Source organism: Engraulis encrasicolus, chromosome 5 (genome assembly GCF_034702125.1).
Source record: "Engraulis encrasicolus isolate BLACKSEA-1 chromosome 5, IST_EnEncr_1.0, whole genome shotgun sequence".
Classification (NCBI taxonomy): domain Eukaryota; kingdom Metazoa; phylum Chordata; class Actinopteri; order Clupeiformes; family Engraulidae; genus Engraulis; species Engraulis encrasicolus.
The window spans coordinates 3966919-3990720 of NC_085861.1; the positions used below are offsets into that span (position 1 = coordinate 3966919).

The 23802-nt window shown below is 41.7% G+C and overlaps 3 protein-coding genes across 4 annotated transcripts in view; all 3 read right to left on the reverse strand.

Moving 5' to 3' along the window:
* The window catches only part of LOC134448851 (E3 ubiquitin-protein ligase TRIM35-like), an 89689-nt gene extending 89549 nt beyond the window's left edge, over nucleotides 1-140 (reverse strand). For both annotated transcript variants that reach the window (XR_010034852.1, XM_063198523.1), the window contains exon 1: nucleotides 45-140. Coding sequence is in view for 1 of the 2 variants with exons in the window: in XM_063198523.1 (XP_063054593.1) it covers nucleotides 45-83 (39 nt within the window). In the remaining variant the exon portion in view is untranslated. The remainder of the gene's footprint in view (nucleotides 1-44) is intronic.
* A 4428-nt stretch (nucleotides 141-4568) lies between these two features.
* LOC134448758 (nuclear factor 7, brain-like) lies at nucleotides 4569-6151 on the reverse strand. The gene is made up of 3 exons (XM_063198414.1): nucleotides 6041-6151; nucleotides 5293-5344; nucleotides 4569-4987 (listed from the first exon to the last, which is right to left on the reverse strand). The coding sequence occupies exon 3, from the start codon at nucleotides 4977-4979 to the stop codon at nucleotides 4569-4571; it is 411 nt and encodes a 136-aa protein (XP_063054484.1). The 5' UTR covers nucleotides 4980-4987; nucleotides 5293-5344; nucleotides 6041-6151.
* Nucleotides 6152-7960: 1809 nt separating this feature from the next.
* On the reverse strand, nucleotides 7961-22286 carry LOC134448759 (E3 ubiquitin-protein ligase TRIM35-like). The gene is made up of 10 exons (XM_063198415.1): nucleotides 22056-22286; nucleotides 15494-15718; nucleotides 14260-14407; nucleotides 13270-13365; nucleotides 12767-12997; nucleotides 12554-12576; nucleotides 11511-11632; nucleotides 10000-10111; nucleotides 9475-9654; nucleotides 7961-8241 (listed from the first exon to the last, which is right to left on the reverse strand). Exons 1-10 carry the CDS (start codon nucleotides 22139-22141, stop codon nucleotides 7989-7991), a joined length of 1476 nt encoding a protein of 491 aa, XP_063054485.1. The 5' UTR covers nucleotides 22142-22286; the 3' UTR covers nucleotides 7961-7988.
* Between the last annotated feature and the right edge of the window lie 1516 nt (nucleotides 22287-23802).

Consider the following 23802-nt stretch of genomic DNA (forward strand, 5'->3'; position numbering starts at 1 on the left):
AGAAGTGGATTCAAATACTTAAATACTCTTCTGTCGGTACTTACTTTGATGTGCTCTGCCATACTTTGGCAGGTGCTCTCCATATTTTGAAATTTCCAAAGTTTGTCTTCCAATGGTTTCAGTGCCTTCTCGATTTCTGCCGCCTTTGAAAAAAAAATGAAATCCTAAATGTTAGGCTGAAAATTCAACTTAAGGAAGAAAAATCCGCACTCACAAACTGCGTCACATTATTAATGTATATTACTTGATAGCCGAAACGCGTTTGCTTTTTGGACATGGTGGTAATATAAATAAATAATGAGACGCAGTTTGTGAGTGCGGATTTTTCTTCCTTAAGTTGATACATTCTATCGCGCACCCAAAGACTTTCGTTTTTCCAAGAAGTTGAGCGCGTCCTTTGCCTTAACTTGAAGGCTGAAAATTCAAGCCTGGTCATTCTGATTTCATGCAGAGGGACTCCGGACCTGCCAAATTGTGCACAGATTACAGGATTCAGTAGTGAACTGAGAGGTGAAAAAACAGTAATAAAGACATTTTAACAAACAGACTGCTTCAGTCATCTCTTTTTTTTCTTGCCATGGCTGTAAAATAAAGTGTTACAGGTCCACTGTGTAGGATGGTGTCCAGAGTACCCAGGTGAAAAAGTGGCTCAATATAGTACAATAAAAGCATGACTGAAGTGTACTTAGCACGTTAAAAGTGCACTCGTGCTTTTTGTGCTAAGAAAAAGTATGTTTACAATATGCTTATTTAAAGTGTACTTAAAATTAGATGTAATTAAGTTGCTCTCAAAGAAAGTACACTTAGCGAACCATACTTCAAGTGGACTTCGAAGATGTTTGGCTAAAGTGTATTTAGAGGAATATACTAATAGTGTTCTAATAGTGAACTTACTAAAAGTGTATTTTTTTAATAACATATTGCAATTGTACTTGTTTAAAGTGCAATATGATTACACTTCACCCAAATGTCTTCGAAGTGTGATTTTCTATAGTGCGCTTTAAAGTAAATCGCTTTAACATATTGCAAGTATACTTTTTCTAAGTGCACCATGATTGTACTTCACCCAAATATCTTCAAAGTGTGCTTACACAAAGTGCATTTACCCATCATGCACCATCATACATGTCCCATCATGCAACGCACTTCTTGGAGCTAAATTTCTGAAACAGAAAGCCATTTATCCTGAAGGAATATTTTTGGTTTGCATGAAAATATTACTCATTGTTATATTCTATGTTTATTGTAGGAGTTTTAAAATGTTTAAGTGCTACACAAAAAATGACCATGTTCCCACCGTCATTATGATGGTTACGTATATGTTCTGGTATATATAGGCTCACACTTCCCATGATATTATGGTGGGAGGTAAGTTGGAACTGGTTGCTCAAACAAAGAATAGAGGGTCACCATTAGTGATTAATTGAAGTGATTGACTGCAGGAAGGTGGAATAAGATTGATATAAAGTGAAATGTGTATCTGAAATCTCTGTAGCAATGCAATGATTGTAAATGTCAGTTGTGCTAGGCATGCATAGTGTATCACTACTGTATCACTACTGTGACATGTGGCTGTGTGTAATGTCCAAGCTGTAAGGACCAGCATGGATTGTAATATTACATTTATATTATTTAATGTACTTGGGAGTGTACTGTAAATATACTTCAAGCATACCTGTTATATATTTACAATACTTAATATCATATACTTTTTACAGACTTAAAATGTTCCAATGTAGTCCAAAGAAGCATGAAGTTAATATACTTTTATTGAACTTCTAGTAACAATAAAATGTCATAGAAGTGTACTCAAGCACACTCTTATTCCCATACGAATGCATGAAAAGCGTGTTTGGAGCATACTTTCAAAAGTATGCTTGTAGTGCACTTAAAGTTGTCCAAAAGCGGTGCCAATTTAGCATCCTCAGTGTGCTGCAAGTGTGCTGAAGTACTGCTTTAGTAGTGCTTCAGCGCACTAATAGTGCAATGAAGCGCACTTTAAATCGCCGAAAATAGTACACTTTGTACTAAGTACGGTCAAAAACAGTACACTTTAAGTATATGGGTTTTTCACCTGGGTAGGTATTGCAACAATACCGCTCTTAGAAACTGAACCGTCTACTGCCGAATTTGATCTTTTCATGAATATTTACTATATAATGAATTAATATTTACTAGTATGACCAAAGTACAGTACGTTTTGCAACTAAAATGTCTGTTTCTGGACATTCAAAATGGTGGACAATGCAGAAGATCTCCCTTTTCATGTATGAAAAGTGCAGTTTTCCAAGTCATAATGAATACTTAAAGGGACACTGTGTGAGATTTTTATTGTTTATTTTCAGAATTCATGCTGCCCATTCACTAATGTTACCTTTTTCATGAATACTAACCACCACCATCAATTTCTAAGTATTCATTGTGACTGGAAAAATAACACTTTTCATACATGAAAAGGGGGATCTTCTCCATGGTCCGCCATTTTGAATTTCCAAAAATAGCAATTTTTAGCTGCAAAAATGACTCTACTTGTACCATACTAGAAACTAGACTGCCTGTGCAGTCGCCTTCGACTGCTTAAGGTATATCCCCGAAACGCGACGCTTCCAGTCCCCAATCATTCCTACCACTCCCGTCCACCTTTTCATGAACGTTTATGATAAATACAAAATAGAAAATAAATATATTTAATATCTATACATAGATCAATGACGTGCATAGGCTTAAAACCAAATGACTATTGTGAAAATGAAGGAAAAAATGGGGCAAATGGTAACACTGTTTTAATGGTTCACTATTACAGTGGATATACCACATTAGGTACAGTGTAATAACCAGTGTAACAATATTTAATACCACGTCATACCAGTGTGACACCATGTACCAATTTTGTACTTATATCATGTAGGCTATTTGTGTGTAAGTGGTATTACATGGTATTGCATATTTGTACACTACACTAGTACCTAGTATTACATGGTTTATTACATATGTTACACTGGTTATTACACTGTAGGCCTACCTGGTATTGCCTATTTTTTACACTGGTATTAGAGTAGTATTAGATGGTATTAGATATTGTTACACTGGTTATACTCTGTAGCCTACCTGATATGGTAGATTCACTGAAATGGTGAACCATTAAATTAAGGAGTTACCGGCAAATCAATCCACCCAGTCAGAAGTATGGGCCAAATAAAATTCCCCCATTTTGAAAGTGTTGACCTCCCAAACTCGAATCAGTTCATGAACCTACCCTGCAGCATTCACACACTAAATCTGGGACAAATCCATCCACCGGTCAGAAGTAATGGGCCAAACAAAAATTTGGCCATCTGGAAATTCGGCCATCTTGAAATTGTTGACCTCACAAACTCGATCAGTTCATGAACCTACACCTAGAGTTATTCACACACACAAAAATCCACCTCCACCGGTCAGAAGTTATGGACCAAACAAAAAGATTCGCCATCTTGAAATTCAAGCCATCTTGAAAGTGTTGACCTCCCAACTCAAAGCAGTTCATGAACCTACCCTAGAGCATTCACACACCAAATCTGGGACAAATCCATCCACCCGGTCAGAAGTTATGGACCAAACAAAAATTCGGCCATCTTGAATTCGGCCATCTTGAAAGTGTTAACCTCCAAACTGTAATCAGTTCATGAACCCACCCTGCAGCATTCACACACCAAATCTGGGACAAATCCATCCACCCGGTCAGAAGTAATGGGCCAAACAAAAATTCGGCCATCTTGAATTCGGCCATCTTGAAATTGTTGACCTCCAAACTCGAATCAGTTTATGAACCTACCCTAGAACATTCACACACCAAATCTGGGACAAATCCATCCACCCGGTCAGAAGTTATGGACCAAACAAAAATTCGGCCATCTTGAATTCGGCCATCTTGAAAGTGTTAACCTCCAAACTGTAATCAGTTCATGAACCTACCCTAGAACATTCACACACCAAATCTGGGACAAATCCATCCACCGGTCAGAAGTTATGGACCAAACAAAAATTCGGCCATCTTGAATTCGGCCATCTTGAAAGTGTTAACCTCCAAACTGTAATCAGTTCATGAACCCACCCTAGAGCATTCACACACCAAATCTGGGACAAATCCATCCACCCGGTCAGAAGTAATGGGCCAAACAAAAATTCGGCCATCTTGAATTCGGCCATCTTGAAATTGTTGACCTCCAAACTCGAATCAGTTCATGAACCTGCCCTAGAGCATTCACACACCAAATCTGGGACAAATCCAAACATCCGTTCAAAAGTTATCGCGTTAACACGAAAGACCTTACGCGGCGGCGGCGGCGGACGCGGCGGCGGCGGCGGTGCACGCAAAACCATTACATCCCTGACGCTCCACGTTTCGGGGATATAAATATTTGTTTATTACTTAGTAAACTTTCATATAAAGATCAAATTTGGCAATAGGCAGCCCAGTTTCAATGAGCAGCATAGTTGCAGTACCTTTTTTGACCATTTCCTGCACAGTGTTCCTTTAAGAGTTAGATTCTGGAAATAAACTAGCAAAAATATTACACAGTGCACCTTTAAAAAAAATCCCTAAACTTAACCTTGATCTCCTTGGCCGCCTCTTCAATCGGGCTACAATTGTGACTCTTGTGTTTTCTCGAGTCTCGACACACCACACAGATCAGCTCCTTGTCGTCCTTGCAGAAGAGCTTGAACCTCTCGCTGTGCTCTGAGCACCACTCCTCGGGCCTGGCGCGCTCTTTCCAGAAGGCCTCGCACAGGTTCTTGAGGGGGAGGCAGACGGGGGGGTCGTCGCGGGAAGACCTCCGGCGGCAGAGTGGACACTCGTTCTCTTCCTTCTCGCTCCAGTAGTTCTCCAGACAGCCCTTGCAGACGCTGTGTCTGCACGAGAGCACCACCGGGTCCGTAAAGATGTCCCAGCACACCGTGCAGGTCAGGTCCTCCTCATGCAGACCATTTGAGGCCATGGTGACCACTAGGGATGCAAGTCATTAAGTCATTAATTGTTAATTGACTGACCTTAAATCTAAATATTTTTATTAAAATGTGATTATAATGATACATTTAAATGTATATTCTTTAATCCAAAAGGTGATTGAAATGTTCCCACTCTTCACACCCCTCTTCACCTGGGTCTCTCTCTCTCTCTCCAGTCAAGCTGGCAATTAATTGCGAGTAGTAGCCTAATAGTTTTTAATCGATCAACGCCTTAATCAATTCATCGATTAATTGTTGACATCACTAGTGACAACCAACAGACTGAAGCTCTAATACAGTCACCTCACAGCAGATGCACTTCCTGTAACACACGGGGGTAATGTTGGCCCACCTGCTGACATAAAACATGACAAAAAAGACAGTGGGGACTTATCTTGTGCAAAGTGTCAATACCAAAGGTGTAGGTTTTGGCTTGGAAAGTGATGTGGACTTTACAATGGCAAAATGTCCAGGTATGCTATTTTGGGGTATGTCCCAGACTCCCCACCGTCCCCACCTGCACTCCCGAGTAAAGAAAATCAAAACCTGGTTATGGTTTCAGCTTCCTTCTTACACTATGGCTTAAACAGAGTAGGCCTAGGCTAACTGATTCATTCATCAGTTACAGCTCATTCACAGCTGGCTGTTGCTTGGATCAAATGAGTGATTATGGGATGTAAAACCAGGCAACTGATAGGCCACAGCTGTCTCGACGACCAAATGCCATTTGTCTCAAGCCACAGGCTCCATAAATAAAGCCTACATCATGTACCATGATGACATGCACATGACCGTGATCTATGTTGTTAAAAAAAAATCTATTATACATTTAGGCTACCTTTGACCAGGTGCCGGTGCTTCAATATTAACCCAGTACAGTAGTTTGCTAGTAGGGTGGACCGAGGCATTGTTATTGCACTACACTACACATGATGTGCAACCTACGGACAGTGCACATCACTTTGGCCAAGCGAAGAGATGGTGTTCTTGGACAGTTCAAAGGATGTTCACGCTTGTTTTAACGTTATTGCACAGATAACTTCAAACTTACTCAATCTTGTCCCAAATTGTGGCAGTCGTAGAAGAAATTCCGTCAAGCTGCAGAACCCACGGCACTTTTCATGACTTTGTCGGTCCCACTGAAGGAGAGGATGGAGAGAGACTGAGCATGCGGCATCGGAAGTGTACACACAGCACGCACGCAAATGATTGACAACATGGCATCCAATTAAAAGACGCTATAGGCGGGATATCTAGGCGATACACCAATCAGCAGCAAGAGGTAATCACTGTGAAGAAAAAAACTAATAAGTCGTGGTAGCGAACATTATCTGAATTTAAAAATAAATAAATAAATAAATAAAAAGCATTTTAATGGTTTTCCATCAGTATAACCCGGCCTCATCCATCATTTTTGACTTCTTGTCTGTGTTTTTGATGTAATACAATACTGCCTTCATCCGATTTCTTCTAACTTGCTTACCTCTGTGTAAACAGATCCATCTTCTTTAGAAGAAAACATAGGCCTATGTTATGGCTCATGGTCCAAATAAGGCATAGGCTTTGGGCAAAGTTGTGGAATGGCATATGCCTAGTCATGTTAGCCAAATTTAACACAACCTAACTACCTCAGAAATGGACCAAACTCCAATGTTCCAGTCAAATATGTTTATTTAGGTCTATTTATTCATGTAGCCTACTTAAATCATGGGTAGCCTACTAACCTATAGGCTATTCCAGTATTTGTTCTGCTCTCTATCTGTTCATTGCCCTACAAAGGCAAAGTGCAGTAACCACATACTTTGTCAAAAAAAAAAGATTTTTTAAAGTTTTGAGTTGATTACACCTCCTTTATCCTGTAACAAAGCCTTATGGTCCAAATATGTTTTAGAGATACATGATGTATTGCCATGTCAAATTTGCAGTAACGACAATATCCAACACCAAGGCGTTGAAGGCATTTTTCTCAGTTTCAGCGTTGATGTAGGCCTAGTTACTGCACTTTGCCTTTGTAATACTGCTATAGCCTATACTCTGTGCTGACCCTACTGTACTTGCTTGAACATCTTCCTTGTAAGTTACTTTGGTCAACGCTTTGGTTGATGTTGTGTGGCAGACATTTATTCTAAGAAAAAAACAAAAACACAAAATTCACTTTAACAGTAATTTTTTTTAATTATTATTCATCCTGCTTGCACAAGGCAGGTCTTACCTCATCCCCTTACAAACGTTTGTTTGTGTGCAACAGTGATGTGCATTGCGCATAATGTCCGTGGCTGCAGTAGGCCTATAAACAAGTAGACTGATTATCATCGACGTTCAAATCTCTTGCCTATGAACAGGATCTTCTTGCACTGCCTCCCCTCTGTTGTGTGTTGTGTCTTTTCTGCAATGTGTTCATGTTAGAGTTGGGGTTAAAGTAGCAGGCTACTGTAAGTTGCGGGGCTTTGCATGAAAAAGAAATGATATAGAATAAAAAAACAAAAGAAGAAGAAGAAGAAGACACTTAGCCTATGAAGCTTTGGCGGTAGCAAAGAGGAAATGTGGAGGAGTTCAAGGGTCATAAAAACCAACAAAAATGTGAATTTTATAGTTTTAACTCTACATGCACACATACATGCAAATGGTTTCATTTCAATCAGTACACACGAAGTGATACTCGCTTAAAATGTTTTTCAAACTGTGTGCGTGCGTGCGTGTGTGTGTGTGTGTGTGTGTGTGTGTGTGTGTGTGTGTGTGTGTGTGTGTGTGTGTGTGTGTGTGTGTGTGTGTGTCTGTTTGCAATGAGTGAAGTGGCTCTGTACTGCCATCTGGTGTCTGTAATTATCATTGCCTCATGGTGACAGAACCCACATGAGGCAAGATCGTCAGGGGCGACCGCGTGCACCAGAGCCCACATGAGGCAAGATCGTCAGGGGCGACCGCGTGCACCAGAACCCACATGAGGCAAGATCGTCAGGGGTGACCGCGTGCACCAGAACCCACATGAGGCAAGATCGTCAGGGGCGACCGCGTGCACCAGAACCCACATGAGGCAAGATCGTCAGGGGCGACCACGTGCACCAGGTGAAGAAGAAGGGATACACCCTCTCGGAGAAGGTGTGTGTGAAGGTGTACAGGGGGGCGTTGTTGTGAGACGGCTCCCAGAAGGCCACACTTCCTCTGTCCAGGTCCAGCTGCACTCGAACCCTCTGCAGTCGCCCGCCCACCTGCAACGCCGCCCCCGACGTCTGGGAGGAGCGGGCCCTGTACCTGCACAGGACATGACATTATATTGCATTATATTACATCACATTATATTACATTATATTGTATTACATTATATTACACCTGCTACGCAGCCCCCGACGTCTCAGAGGAGGGTGCCCTGTACCTGCACATGACAGGACATGATTTCCTTTTTTTATATATATATATATATTAGGGGCTTTTTATGCCTTTATTGACAGGAAAGTGTGAGATGCTGACAGGAAATGAGTGGGAGAAAGATGGGGGAGGATTGGGAAATGACCCCGTCCAGACTCCAACCGGGGTCCCAATGGGGCGGGCATGAAAGCCTAAATGTGGACATCATGACATGATTTTTAACTGTCAATTTTGTAACCAATAGCACACATAGAAATCAGAAACACACACTTGATAACAGGGCGGGGTCTAATTATATCCAGTGGGCATTTGTGCTTGCCGGTTCCAATCAGGGCAGCCGGTTCCTGATTGCTGCAGGTTCCTGCCGGCAATCATAAATGCCCACTGGATATAATCAGGCCCCGCCCTGTTATCAAGTGTGTGTTTCTGATTGGCAATATACAACTATGAATTCTGACAGTTGAAGTTATGCAAATCTCACAGTTGAAAATGCTTCAGAATCCGCTGAGCTGAATAGAATTGAACTCATTTAGTAATATCCATTTCAATATAGTGTACAAAATATTTCCTCTGAAAGTGAAGGGTGCACACATCCACAATAAAAAAGTGATCTAGGTGCCAGGCAAACATGATAGATGCTATGAGAAACTGGCTGGCTGACTATTCTATCCAAAGCCACTTAGTTATTTTGTCTACAGTCCCTGGAGTAATGTGGGGTGAGGTGCCTTGCTCAAAGGCACTTCAGCCATGGTGTAGGGAGAGTAGGGAGAGGAAAGGGCGGGTTTCAAACCTGCAACCTTCTGATGTAAATAGCCTTAGGCTATGGCTGCCCAGAATGTAGAGTCAGGCCCTCCGCACATCGGCTCCGACAGCACTGCGGAGCACTTTCACTTCCGACACAATTCCGACCCTCAAACCCAATTTCACACGACCATAGCATGGATAGTCAAGGGGCGGCTCCGACAAAATAGTACTCATCTCTAATCACTAGCCGATGTCCGCTGACATCTGCGCCAGTGTGTGGGGCTCTATTGAAAACAATGGAATCCGACTTTTGCGGAGCAGTGCTCTGCACTTTGTCGGAGCCGGTGTGTGGAGGCCCTCATTGGTTGTCCCTACCTTCCCTCCATGTGCAGTATGCACCAGACGCCACTGTTGAAGAAGATCAGGCCTTTCCTCTGGTTGGACTCTGTGGTGACGCCCAGCATCCAGAGAGAGTTGTCCCCCACGTCCACCTCCCAGCTGTGGCTGCCCGTGCGAAAGCCTTCGGAGCCCAGCACACACAGGTACCAGTCGAACCTGCAGCATGAGAACATGAGTGTATGTTAGACTGATGGTGGTAGTCAAGAGTGTGCTGTACTTTTACTGTAATGTACACATTATGTGTATAAGGTCTTTGAGTGTGTGTTTGTAGTTGTGTACAGCATTTATGTAAGATTACAGACACTTTAATTTCCTTTGGGAATAATAAAAGGACTGAAAGAAAGGGAAGTGAAAGCCCAACTTGAAAGCGTAGTTGTTAGCCAGTTAGCCACTTGGATAGTTGCCAAAGGGATACTGCATTGCAAACAACAAAGTAGCTAACATGGTTAGCAACTATGGTTTCGAGAAATGCACCCCTGTACTCTACTGTGCTGTACTAACCTCTCCGGGTTGTCGGGGACGTGACGCCTCTCGGCGGTGTAGGTGACGCTGGTCAGGTCCTCAGAGAGGCGGAGTCGGCCGTCCGCTGTGTTGGGGTCCAGAACCACAGGGGCTGAAGGCAAAGTGAGTACAGTAGAGTAGAGTAGAGTAGAGTAGAGTAGAGTACAGTAGAGTACAGTACAGTACAGTAGAGTAGAGTACAGTACAGTAGAGTAGAGTACAGTAGAGTACAGTAGAGTACAGTAGAGTAGAGTAGAGTACAGTAGAGTAGAGTAGAGTAGAGTAGAGTACAGTAGAGTAGAGTAGAGTAGAGTAGAGTAGAGTACAGTAGAGTACAGTACAGTAGAGTAGAGTAGAGTAGAGTACAGTAGAGTAGAGTACAGTACAGTAGAGTAGAGTAGAGTACAGTAGAGTAGAGTAGAGTACAGTAGAGTAGAGTAGAGTACAGTACAGTAGAGTAGAGTAGAGTACAGTACAGTAGAGTAGAGTAGAGTAGAGTACAGTAGAGTAGAGTAGAGTAGAGTAGAGTAGAGTACAGTAGAGTAGAGTAGAGTACAGTAGAGTAGAGTACAGTACAGTAGAGTAGAGTAGAGTAGAGTACAGTAGAGTAGAGTAGAGTAGAGTAGAGTAGAGTACAGTAGAGTAGAGTAGAGTACAGTAGAGTAGAGTAGAGTAGAGTAGAGTAGAGTAGAGTAGAGTAGAGTAGAGTATTCATGTGATGTCATGTGAACGCCCCTTTAGGAGACCTGCCGTTAGGAGAGCTTGGAGGCCTGAGGGCAGCATACAAACGAGAGGAATCAGACATGGCAACCTTGCCTGATTATCATCGACTTTCAAAATCTCGTACCGAGATGCTGGTCCGACCAAGAAGATAACGAATAACGTTTCCTAAACGGCCTGGTTAACCCGCCTCCCTCGACTTGCTACTGGTCGAGACCAGAAAATGGCGCAGCCGAGGTATAAACCAATCTTTTTCTTAGTCCCAATAGAACGTCTCTGCTTAAATCACGTCACTGCCTTGAATAAGCCTCTACCCTGGGCCGTTGGAGCTGCTCAAAGTTGATTGCTTCCCGACAAAGTGGGTGGAGTTCCCGATTTCGCTGCAGTTCAGAAACAATATTTGTATTGCTCCTGGCCTTACTAATAGCAACCTGTCCCCCCTGCCCAATGCTAGTGTATGTGGTATTGTGTGTTTGGTGCCACCTGCAGGCGATGCAAAACATTACGCACGGACACACAAACAGGGTCATTGCAATACCTGGCCCAATAGAAAAGATACGCCTGGCTGTATGTATGCTGTATGGGCAACAATGCTCGTAAAAAATTACAATAACTTCTTACTACTACTGCTACTAACAACTAGTAATGACTATTTACTACTAAGTCTACATAAAATAACTACAGTTATGACTATGAACACAACTATTTCTACTGTCTTTTAAAGTTTTTTAATGGACCATGTATACTTCAGTCTGAGATAAATTGTAAAGACTTTATTGAATTGAACTCACTGTATGAAACCAACTCCTGCATTTTCTTCCAAACGGTGAATTTGAGGTTGCCCAGGTGCTGTGCCACGTTGACCAGAGCTCCGCAGCTGTTCTCTGGGTACTGCACAGCACCACACTGGGCTCTGGGAAGCAGATGCATAGGGCTTAATCACGTCCTCGTAGTATAAGACGCCAGGGTGGTGCAACCACAGCTAAGGCTGTGCATTCAAGAAACAAGTAAAGACCTTCCTCTTTCGAGAGGAGCTACTACTTGAGCTGGCCTAGCCCCAGGGCAGACTCTTGACATGATGTTTAGTTGAGTTTAGTTTAGTTTGTGTGTGCGTGTATGTGTGTATATGTGTTTGTGTGTGTGCTGTGTGTGTACTCTTTATTAATTAAAGAGTACACATAAAAATGCACTTGTTGTTCTGTATATTTCCTGTGCACTTTGTATTTGCTTGTGATGTTGGCTTGATTATGTCCTCTTTTGAAGGTCGCTTTGGTTATAAAGCGTCTGCCAAGTGCAATGTAATGTAATAATGTAATGCAATGTAATGTAATGTAAGGCCACTATTGTATGGATTTTTTGTTTGTGTTTACTAGTTTATCTAAGAAGCATACTCATTACTTGTACATAAATTACCGATTGCTAATTAATTTAGGGAGAGTAGCTGTGGTAGTGTACCACCCGATGTCTTCTATTAAAAAAAAAACATAATTGACTCTTATATATCCAAGTGAAAAGAGAAGTCTGTGACACTGCTTGTCTATTGTGTATTTAATGGAGCAACGTTTCGACCTTCAGGTTTTCATCAGGGCCTGATGAATAGACAATGGATAGACAATGAATAGACACAATAGACAAGCAGTGTCGCAGACTTCTCTTTTCACTTGGATTTACTCTCATTGTCCTGCACCTGGCCCATCGGGTGGGATGTGCACACATCTACTCCTCTGAACTTGACTCTTATATATGTCCATTTTGTGAGTTTGACCTGAATTTGTGTTTTTACTGTGCTCAATAAGCACGACATATACAGGAATAATGGGTCTATATACTGTACCTGTCCAATGTAGACTTGATATTCTGTCAGAAATCAGGAGAAAACAAATGCAAGTTTTCAACAGGGTGAAATGCAATGACTAACAGCCTGGAATTTTACAGTAAAATTGCAGCAGTTCATATCGGATTGGTAATAATTTAATTTGAATAATTTATTAACTTTTAATAACTATTAATTGTAATTTAAGTAATTAAATTGAAAACATCTACTCACCAGTAAGAATGATACGTCATCAGCTCTCAGTTCTTCTTGTATTGTGTTGATGGTGTCTGAGAGTGTTAGCATCTCTCTGGTCATCATGTCCATGGCATCTCTCATCATGGCCGTCTTCTGCTCCACCTCCACTTGAAGAGCATCCAGCCTGGCCCTCTCTTCATCGTGAAGGAACTCATGAAGCTTCTCAAACTCTCTTTTGATCTGTCTCTCTGTGCTTTGGGCCTGGCACTGGGACATAGTAAAAAAAAATATGCATTACATTATTACAGTACATTATATTGCATTTGGCAGACCCTTTTTAAACCAAAGCGACTTACAATCGAGGACATAATCACTAGTAGAAACAAAATGCACAGCAGGAAATATACAGAACAATAAGTGGGTGCAGATACTGGATAGGGTTATTTTTTAATCTATTTTTAAAGGTACATCAACACAGCCATGGTCAGCCTGGAAACATTGTAAGAGGCTACGTCAGCCAACATGGCATCCATGCTAACCTTTACATGGGCTGATGTTTCGTCATGGGTTTTCTTCGCTTCTTTCAGAGCTCTCAGTTTCTCTTCCAAGCGTTTCAGTTCACTCCTCAGTTTTTTCTGAAATTCAGAAAATGTATAATACAGTATATGATCAGACAGTTTTATCCCATACATTGAGAAACAAAGGGATTTTTATTCCCTTGGGTTGTATGCATATTAAAGCATCAACTCATTAGTCTGGCCAGTCTAATACTAACAGTAGATGAAGGTTGTCAACATCTAACTGGTTGGCCACTGGCTCTTTGGCATCTAACTGGCTGACTGGTGAAAGATGTGAAAAATGTGGACATTCCCTGTCGAGATGCAGAGCAAAAACTAATTAAAGTGTGGGTGGACAGACATCAGCGATTACATCTATTGCATGTAGTCTATGGCAGTGTTTCCCAACCAGGGGTACGTGTACCACTAGAGGTACGCAAGCAGACTGCAGGGGGTACGTGGAAAAATGGAAAAATGTATGGAGCAGTTACATTGGGATATAGAACATGAGTAAGGGGGTACTCATGGAATGAAAAAAAGGCTTAGGGGGTACGGAAGACAAAAAAGGTTGGGAAAAACTGGTCTATGGCTTGACGTCAGTGATTACATATGGCTTGACGTCAGCGATTACATCTATTGCATGAAGTCTATGGCTTGACGTCAGTGATTACATATGTCTTGACGTCAGTGATTACATCTATTGCATCATGTAGTAAATGGTTTGTTCTGCCATTAGTTGCAACAAATGTGGATTTTAAAAGTGTGTGTGGACATCTGTCAATCAGACCTCACCAGACGATGACACACTCTGACCCTGATATACTGAGAGAAATATTGTCACAACAGCATTTGTCCATTTAATTTACATTTCTCATTGTATCTTACCTTCATATTCAAACTGGCATTGGTCTGACTTTTGTAATGCATTACTGCCCAACACTGCTAACCATTACATTTATCATTGTATCTTACCTTCATATCCAGGCTGGCTTCGTCGAGGGGCTGGCATTTGTGACACTTGTGGGCCTGTGACTCTCTGCACACAACACACACCGGCTCCCTGTCCACCACGCAGTACAGCTTCAACTGCTCCCCGTGAGACACACAAACTGCAGCCCTACTACACAGCGAGATAAGAAAAATGGGATGTATCAATATTTCAGAATAAACTTTGTAAGCAATCCAGATAATATTTCAGAGTAAACTAACTGTATGTAATAAATCCTGACAGAGAACTTAGGCTCCAACACAGTGAGAGTGAAATAACTCTAACAGTGGAGTCAAAGGTCTTCGTAAAATACTGCACGTACTTGGCCACAACTCTAGTACAGAGCGTAATGTTTACACAATATTGAGTGGAATTAACTCTGAAAATGTTACCCTGACCCTGAAGAGTAAAATTGAAACTACAGTATTTTTGAGTGGGGCCAAATGTGATCTGAAACGGCATTATATCCAACTCTTTATGCGTTATATGTACCTGTATTTTCTACGCCAGTATATGGGCTTGCATGCCCAATGACCCGGGTTTCTCCACCCCCCCCCCCTCCCCCATCTCCCTTCCGTCTCCTCTCACTGTTCTTACATGATACAGGCCAAGAAAGCCCTCAAAAATACTTTAAAAAACACAGGGTATTTCTACCAGAGGTGCAGTAAATGCATGTGTATGTCAAACACTAGCACACAATAGGCCTATTTCATAGCTGTTACACCATTTACTCCATTGTATCTAATGAGGTAGATAGGCTGTGTGTTGTTGCTGAAAAACAATAAAACCCAACAAGAACCCACCACAAATTTGACCCAACCAGCGCAGAGCCAGCTGATCGTAAGGCAAGTAAACAGATAAACTAAGGTAGGCTTAGTCAGATAAGTTACCGCTGTTGAAAGGAAACTGAGTTTCTTTTTTTTACTTTTACTTTTGACACCTCTGATTTTTACTGTGTCACTGTAGTCATGATAACTTATAGTTAATTTATTCTCCTATACACTGCAATGGCAACAGCATTAAATTGAAATCACAAGTTTACCAGCCTCAGAATTCCAAGTTAATTTAAATCTTTATTGGTCTTTTTCAGTTGTGTGGAGTTGTGTGTGTTGTGTGAACACAACGCTGGATGCTTCACACAACTCACAGTAAGGATTTAGATTAACTTGGAAGTCTGAGGTAGCTGATAGTTGTTTTATTGTGTAGAACAACACCTACCTCATGCTCTGCAGGTCACCTCCCGGTGACCATGGCGATGGCGACCCCTCCCTGCGGCTCAGGACGGACTCGCACACGTTCTTCAGAGCCAAGTTGCGGAGCGGCTCGGCTCCTTCCGGGTGTCTCTTGCGGCAAAGAGGACACTCCCGCCCGGCCTTGGTGCTCCAGAACTGCCTCAGGCACACACCGCACACACTGTGGCTGCAGCAGAGGACCACGGGCTCCCTGCAGAAATCAATCACCTCTTATATATCCAGAATATTCACTCTTGTTGTTTATTTATAATTTTTATTTTCCAGATTTTATCTTTTACTTTTCACCTGCCATGTCTTGTGCTTTTATTTCTTATTTTATTTCATTTCATTTTATTTACTTTATCTGACTTTTCTGTAAAGCACATTAAATTGCATTTATGTATAAAAAGCCCATAAAAATATAATTGCCAGCCCTGCCGTATCCAGTAGGGCTCTCGCCTGCCATGCGGCTGACCCAGGTTTGATTCCCGGCCCGGGTCCTTTGCCGATCCCTTCCCCATCTCTCTCCCACTCATTTCCTGCCCTACTCTTCACTATCCTATCCTAATCAAGTTGGAAAAGAACCCCACAAAAATATATAAAAAAAACGGTAACACTTTATTTTAGGGATACATCAATTACCACTAATACATAGGCCTACAATGTGCATGTATAACTTGTAAGGCATGTACAAAGCAAAATCAAACATTTGTTAGGCATGTATTCGCAAATGTCTTGTTCATGCACAATAAGGGATTTATTACCAATTTAACCTCAGTAAGGACTTAGTAGGCCTTAGCATTTAGTTTAGTTTATTGGTTTATTTCATCAGGGACCATGTGCAAAGTACATTAGTTACATAGTAAAAAGATGACCTGCACCAGATTATAGCTAATAGCTAATTTCCATCTGCAGTCCCTGGGCAGGTAAAAAAACAAACAAACATACAATCCAGTAAAATGGGAGCAGCCACTCAGGCATACAACCCCTGCCACACACACACACCCACACACACACGCACACACACACACACAATAAAAACATGTCATATGCAAAAAAGACTACAATGTGCAAAGTGTCAGAACAGGCATGTGCAAAACTATTAGTGGTCACAAGACTGGTTACATGAAAGCCATTTCTTCACTTCACGTGAGAATGAATACAAGTTTGTAATGCTTTTTAGGTGGGTGGGAAGGGCATTCCATTGTTTTGTTGCTCTGAAGGAAAAGGCAGATTGTGCAAATGCTGTTACCCGGCTTGGGAGGGTACAGTTTCCTATGATGGTGGATCTAGTTGTTCTGCTGATTTGTTCAGCGCAAGGATGGATGAAGGTTTTCAGAGGTGGAGGAGCGGAGTTGTGAATGATTTTGTGCACAAGGCGCACATCAGAATATAAAATTATGTTGTCAAAACTGAGCAAGTTATACTTGTCCAGTATGGCACAGTGGTGAAATTGAGATGGACGTTTGTCCAAAACTTTAAGAGCTTGTTTGTAAAGTGATGAGATGGATTTCATGGTAGTCTTGTTAGCCTGAGACCAGCTCGACATACAATAATGCATATGAGACATTATCATGGCATTTACATAGGTCTTAGCAGCGTCAATAGTTAAAGAATTGTGAATATGTCTAAAATTTGATATGCTATACTTTACAGTATTACCCAGCTTTTTAATGTGTTTCTTAAAAGTTAATGTGGAATCCAAGGTCACTCCTAGGTATTTAAACTCGTCAACATTTTTCAATGGTTTTCCATTTACATATACGTTTGGTCCTTTTTAGGGATGAGTGAGATAAAATGTTCCCCTTCAAAGCTATTTCTAAAACGCTTTTTTGACAATCGCCTTACAACCAGGGTGAGATTGTGATCTGACAAACCAGTGATCAAGTTGTATGTCCTTGAGATACGCTCCGTTTTATTTGTAAAGATTAAATCTAATATAGTTTTTGTGGAATCTGTTATTCTTGTAGGGCTCTGAATAAGTTGTGTTAAATTAAATTTATTAACAATGCCCTTTAACTTATTCTTTTTTGCTTTATCTGACCAGTTCAGATTGAAGTCACCCATTAAAATTATTTCTTTACCATTACATGATTTCAGTAGGGAAGACAATTTATCAAAAAACAATTCTTTCTCAGATGGTGGCCGATACAAGACAATAACATTAAAAGACATTTCTGGCGAGAGAATAATAGTGACACCAATGCATTCAAGTTCATCTGGCAGTTCAAGCTGTTTACATTGGAAGTGTTCTTTCACATAGATCATGACCCCGCCCCCTTTGCCATGTCCACATAGCCAGGTATTGTGTAAACACCCGGTGGAGTGGATGGGTTTAGCCACGTTTCAGATAAACCTAGGTAGTCAATATTCGAGTCTGTCAGCAAATGTTCAAGTTGCTCCGTTTTGGATACCAAACTCCTTATATTTAGATGTCCTCCGAGAATTCCTTTGGGCTTTAGTTTTTTGTCCCATAAGACTCTAGCTTGATTTACAGTTTGGAAAAGTTTTGTCTTCTGTTGTTTTGCAGCTGCGATGCTGGTAGGCCTATTGCACTGTTCACATGTCGGCATGGAAAGCAGTCCGTTATTCAAGTTACCCCCGTCGAGTTCAGCATTACCTTGGGCGGATGCTGTAGCAGGCCGAAAGCCGCCAGGTGTAGTGCAGCCGCACTGAAACACTCCAAGTCGTAGCGGCGACAAGTTGTTTACATCAGACCCCAGGCCGCCAGGTGTAGAAGTGTGGCAGTGCTGAATATCTCCGAGTTGCAACGATGTTTGTTTGTTTGCGTCTTGAGGAAGGCTGCTACTCTCGGGTCCAGGATTAAGTTGGATGTCTCCGCAGAGGAGAAGGATTGTACACAGCATAGTCGCAAACCTCCGACCGCCAGAAGATGGTTTACTTTCTGCTTGGCTACAACAGCGCACGATATGTGCCTGCCCGTTGTTCAGCGCGGTGGAATATAGGACAAAAAGGTTCCATGAGACGTGCGGTGAGTACAACTCGCTTTGGAGCTCTGTATGCCTACCATATCTTGCACTGGTCGCTTGCCAGCTTCCCCAGACAGACTCGTGTCTTTTCAGCCATTGATGTGCGCAGCTATTCTGGACTTTACGGTCCCATTCACTTCAATTCATTTTTTTGGCGTTTTACATATTTCGGACCGTGCGGACGCCGCTGTACTCGTGCGAGGAAAACAACAATTGTCTCGGGTGCTAAACATGGTCATGGAACGGCTTCCTTAACCAGAATGGTGTGTGTTGTGTTATTTCGAAGATAATTAAAGAAAATCTTATTACAATGGGATTTCTCATAGGCATGGTTTTGCATGTCTCTTATCTCTTTTCATGTTGACTGAGCGATCACCGTTACAAGTTTACAAGGTGCCCAGCGCACATATGTATGCATACAAAAAGGAAGAATACATTTCACAGTGTAATTCTGCAAATAATTCACTTCAAAGTTAAGTGTTATTACATAGGCACCATGGTCATCAATATGTGTGTAAGAACAAGTGAAAAAACAAATCGGTCAGTTTGTCAAAGAGGAGACGGTAGATATGCACCATAATACACAGTATTCATCGAAATATGCTCATGAGTTGTATGCTGAAGAAATACTGTACGCACAAATATCTATTTACTGAATTAGACTAATCATGGCCTATCAGAAGTGAGGTAACATACACGAGTGTAAAAATTGTCCTTTGATGGGCCTTGAACCCACAACCTGTGGAATGGTAGGCATGACTCCATCCACTAAGCTACCACAGTTTCAGTAGAATTTGTTTGACCAGAAAACTTCTTGTTGTGCACATTATCACAGCACTAAAAAATCATATAGGCCTACAATCATTTCTTCATCATACTTCAGACAATGAGGTAATGGTGCAGGGAAAATATATTTTATATGATTTATTGTGTTAAAATGCACAACGACGACATATCTTTCTGGTCTTAACATTTCTTATGAAACTGTGGTAGCTTAGTGGATGAAGTCATGCTGTCCATACCATAAGTTGTGGGTTCAAGGTCACTCAGCATTCAACTTTTACTCACGTGTATGTAACCTCACTCCTGATATAGGCCTACATTATAAGGCTTATTGGGAAAATAAATATTTGTGCCTTCAGTATGTCTTCAGCATATCTTTCAGGAGCACATAGCGACACATACTGTGTATTATGCTACATATCATCCACAGTGTCTGCTTTGAGAAATTAATCATTCTCAATTTGCACTACTTATTACATATGTGGTATAATCTGTTAACTTCAGAGTTACTTATTTTCAGAATTACAGAAAGTTCTGATCATTCTGCACATTGTAAGATGAAATGGTGATGACGCAGTGAACATGCTAAGAGATATGAAACCTGTCCAATCATGCAAATGACATCCCACTATAATAAGATTTTATTCAATTTTCTTCAAAACAACACAACACATTGCAGAAATTCTTGTAGCCATCATATGTAGGCCTATAGGATGTAATGGAAGCATTTACACATTGTCAGCAGCGCAAGCACCCTTTTCTCACAGACCCTTGATGTGCCCTACAGACAGACTTGAAGTACTTTGTACATGGGTCCATCTAAAACATGCAGTACAATGTTAAAGGGACAGTTTGGTCAATTTCAACATGCAGTTGTAATGCTCACACTACCCTGGACTTGTCAGTGCCTGAGATTTTTTTTTCTTTCTTCAGCCGATCCTGGTCATTGTAATGGGGGCAGCTCTTTGTTTACATTTCAAAAAAACATTTTTATTTATTCCCAAAAACATCCAAAAGGTTATAAAACATCAGCAGACAACTAGCAAGCAGCAGTACCTTTTGGGAAAATATTTGGAGTTGGCCTATGTTTTATTTTTTTTAAATGTAAACAAACGCTGCCCCCATTAGAATTGCTCATATCTCGGAAAGGGCTGAGCCGAAAAATGTGGCATCACCAGGTACTGACAAGTCAAGGGTAGCGTGAGCAATACAACTGCATGTTGAAATTGACCAAACTGTCCCTTTAAGATTTTGTTTGTTAATTCTTAACCTACAAACATGGAAAAGACAGAGGAGATGAAAGACATTGGAAACTTCTTGAATGTAGCAATCCCATTACAATAGAAACAACATGAATTGTTTGCCAATTAATGACTATATGTAGTAGCCTAGCCCAGTGGTTCCCAACCTTTTTCTTCAGGGACCCATGTTTTTACTATTGTAAGGTTTGGTGACCCAGCGCCCGCATGAGAGGAAGTCACTCGATACGCTCTGTCTCCTACGAAAACTCATTTTAGTCATCATTTTATTCCTCAATTCGTCTTTGTTCAAAAAACAGAATAAATGTTTAATGTAGCACTTAAATTTTGTTGCTTCTATGCATTTGTCATTTATTCAACATGGGCTACATATGGTATTAAAATGAAACCCCTTAAACTCAAGAGGGCTTCGCGACCCCCTGTGGATCTTTGGCGACCCATAGGTTGGGAATCACTGGCCTAGCCTATAATGCAACCTTTGTTATATAGCCTAATAGTGAGTTAAATTGAATCCGAATGACTCAGCGTGCCCTACAATATCGCCCCCCTGTGGCCACATTAGCTAATGAAGATAATGTTGCTTGAGTGATATGTGGCATGTGCATGAGGAAAGAGACGTAGGCTATGTGCCGTCAGTATTTTTCCTTCATATCATTCAGAAGCATGGTGTGATGCATACTTTGTACTATGTTGCGCATATCTACCATCTCCTCTTTGACAAACTGACCGATTTGTTTTTTCACTTGTTCTTACACACATATTGATGACCATGGTGCCTATGTAATAACACTTAACTTTGAAGTGAATTATTTGCAGAATTACACTGTGAAATGTATTCTTCCTTTTTGTATGCATACATATGTGCGCTGTGCACCTTGTAAACTTGTAACGGTGATAGCTCAGTCAACATGAAAAGAGATAAGAGACATGCAAAACCATGCCTATGAGAAATCCCATTGTAATAAGATTTTCTTTAATTATCTTCGAAATAACACAACACACACCATTCTGGTTAAGGAAGCCGTTCCATGACCATGTTTAGCACCCGAGACAATTGTTGTTTTCCTCGCACGAGTACAGCGGCGTCCGCACGGTCCGAAATATGTAAAACGCCAAAAAAATGAATTGAAGTGAATGGGACCGTAAAGTCCAGAATAGCTGCGCACATCAATGGCTGAAAAGACACGAGTCCCAGACAGGTAGGATGAGCACCAGTGCTACATTTAGTACTAGCAAGAGAGAGTTTAAAAGTTCTTGCGATTTAATTCTAAACAAGCATGACCAAACGGGAGGTGTTGCACATTTGGTACGAGACAGCGTTTCCCGAGATGTTTTTTGGGAAGGTGATGTCTCGGCACCTGCCAAGCCATGACACACACCTGCCGCCATCTTGCCTACAGATTTTGCTTAGTACATGCCTTACAAGTTACTGCAGGCATTAACATTGTATGTATTAGTGCTAATAGATGTATCCCTAAAATAAAGTGTTACCAAAAAACAAATAAAATGGCCTTGCCTGTAGATGTCCCGACACACTGGGCACATCAGGTCCTCCTCTGGAAGGGAGGGGGCCCCCCTGGCGCTGACACTGCTACTGGCCATGTTTCCTCATTCACTCTTGTTAGCGTAAAGTGCTCTGTATGCTCTCACAGCAGCCTGTCGCAGAGATGTCTTAGCAGATACGGTAGTTTTGAATTTTTGCTTTTGCTCAGAAGGGATCAATCTGTCTTCGCTGTGTCGGCCTAATTCCTCGTTGTAACGGTAGGAGCAACAAGAGGATAAGACCTCCTGGAAACTAACTTTATTAGCTATATAATCTGACACAAGCAGCCTTCTTACTCTTGTAATCAATAACTCTTGTGCATGGTTCCCACTAAACTAAACTAAACTAAACTAAACTAAACTAAACTAAACTAAACTAAACTAAACCCTTTTTCTCCAGCTTGAGATGCAATAAAATGCAGGGGATGGTGAGAGAGAGTGCTCTCTGTCTGTGTCTGATATAGGAGAGGTGAAAGTGCACAACACACTCCTTTTATGTGGTGCAGTGACACCCATATGACGTGGACAGGAAAAACAAACACTTCCGCCCACATTTTTTTATGAGTGTAGGGTTAGACCACACACACACACACACACACACACACACACACACACATTAGACCATACGTTAGACCATTCACACACACACACACATACACGCTCATGCATGCGCGCGCACACACACACACACACACACACACACACACACACACACACACACACACGCACACAGGCACGCAAGCACAGACACACACACACACACACACACACACACACACACACACACACACACAGAGTACATGAACGCACGCACACACACACACACACACACACACACACACACACACACACACAGGAAGTCTATCCTTAACCCTAGGATGAGCAACATTCTTGAATACATAGTAGACCCCACCAGACATGCACATATACATACAGATGGGGGGGGATCTGATGCAAGGGCAAAACAGAGTTCCTCCAGCATGTAGAATATACTTGTAGGCCTATGTGTGTGGGGGTATAAAGGGTAGCCTGATTATCATCGACTTTCAAATCTCTTTGAGACTTGGTCTGACCAAGAGCATAACAATCAAAAATTCCCAAACGGCATGGTTGACCCGGCTCCCTTGGTTTGCATATGGTTGTTTGCTTACCGACAAAGTGGGGGGAGTTCCCGTATTTTCGGGAACTCAGAAAGTATTTGCATTGCTCTTGGCCTGACCTGACTAGTTGCAACGCTGAAAAGTGTTGCATCACTAAGAGGGCTCAGCCTGGCTAAGGGGTCAGTTGTCCCAGGCCCAGGTTGAGGAGGAGCCCAGGATTCCCTTGTCTTGACCTGACTAGTTGCAATGCTGAAAGTGTTGCGTCACTAAGATATATACACAATAAAGTAAATATAGGTCGCCCCAGTCAGAAGCAACTTTGAACGTATGTCGTGTGACATCTCCAAATGTGTTACGTTTCTAAGCTTTTGTGGTATCGGATGCGATGCGATGTCACAGCTTGTCGATTTGGGGTGCCTTGAAAGTTTTCATGAATTGAAAGGGTGCCTCGCCTAAAAAAAAGGTTGAGAAACACTGGTATACTGTATGCAGCCGGCAGGGCGCTAGCAAGCCAGACTGTATACTGTAGTTGCTTCTGACTGGGGCGACCTATATTTACTTTATTGTGCGTAAATGGCAGATGAAAGATTCCACTGACTAGCATTAACTTATCAATTTAGA

Bases quoted from the DNA above. Each gene is read 5' to 3' on its own strand.
- LOC134448758 (XM_063198414.1), bottom strand. From the start codon at position 4,979: ATGGCCTCAAATGGTCTGCATGAGGAGGACCTGACCTGCACGGTGTGC.
- LOC134448759 (XM_063198415.1), bottom strand. From the start codon at position 22,141: ATGGCCAGTAGCAGTGTCAGCGCCAGGGGGGCCCCCTCCCTTCCAGAG. The intron at 14,408-15,493 runs GTAGGTGTTGTT...CTCGCTGTGTAG, and splicing joins GGTGACCTGCAGAGCATGAG to TAGGGCTGCAGTTTGTGTGT. The intron at 11,633-12,553 runs GTACAGTATATA...TCTGCTTCCCAG, and splicing joins ATCAAGTCTACATTGGACAG to AGCCCAGTGTGGTGCTGTGC.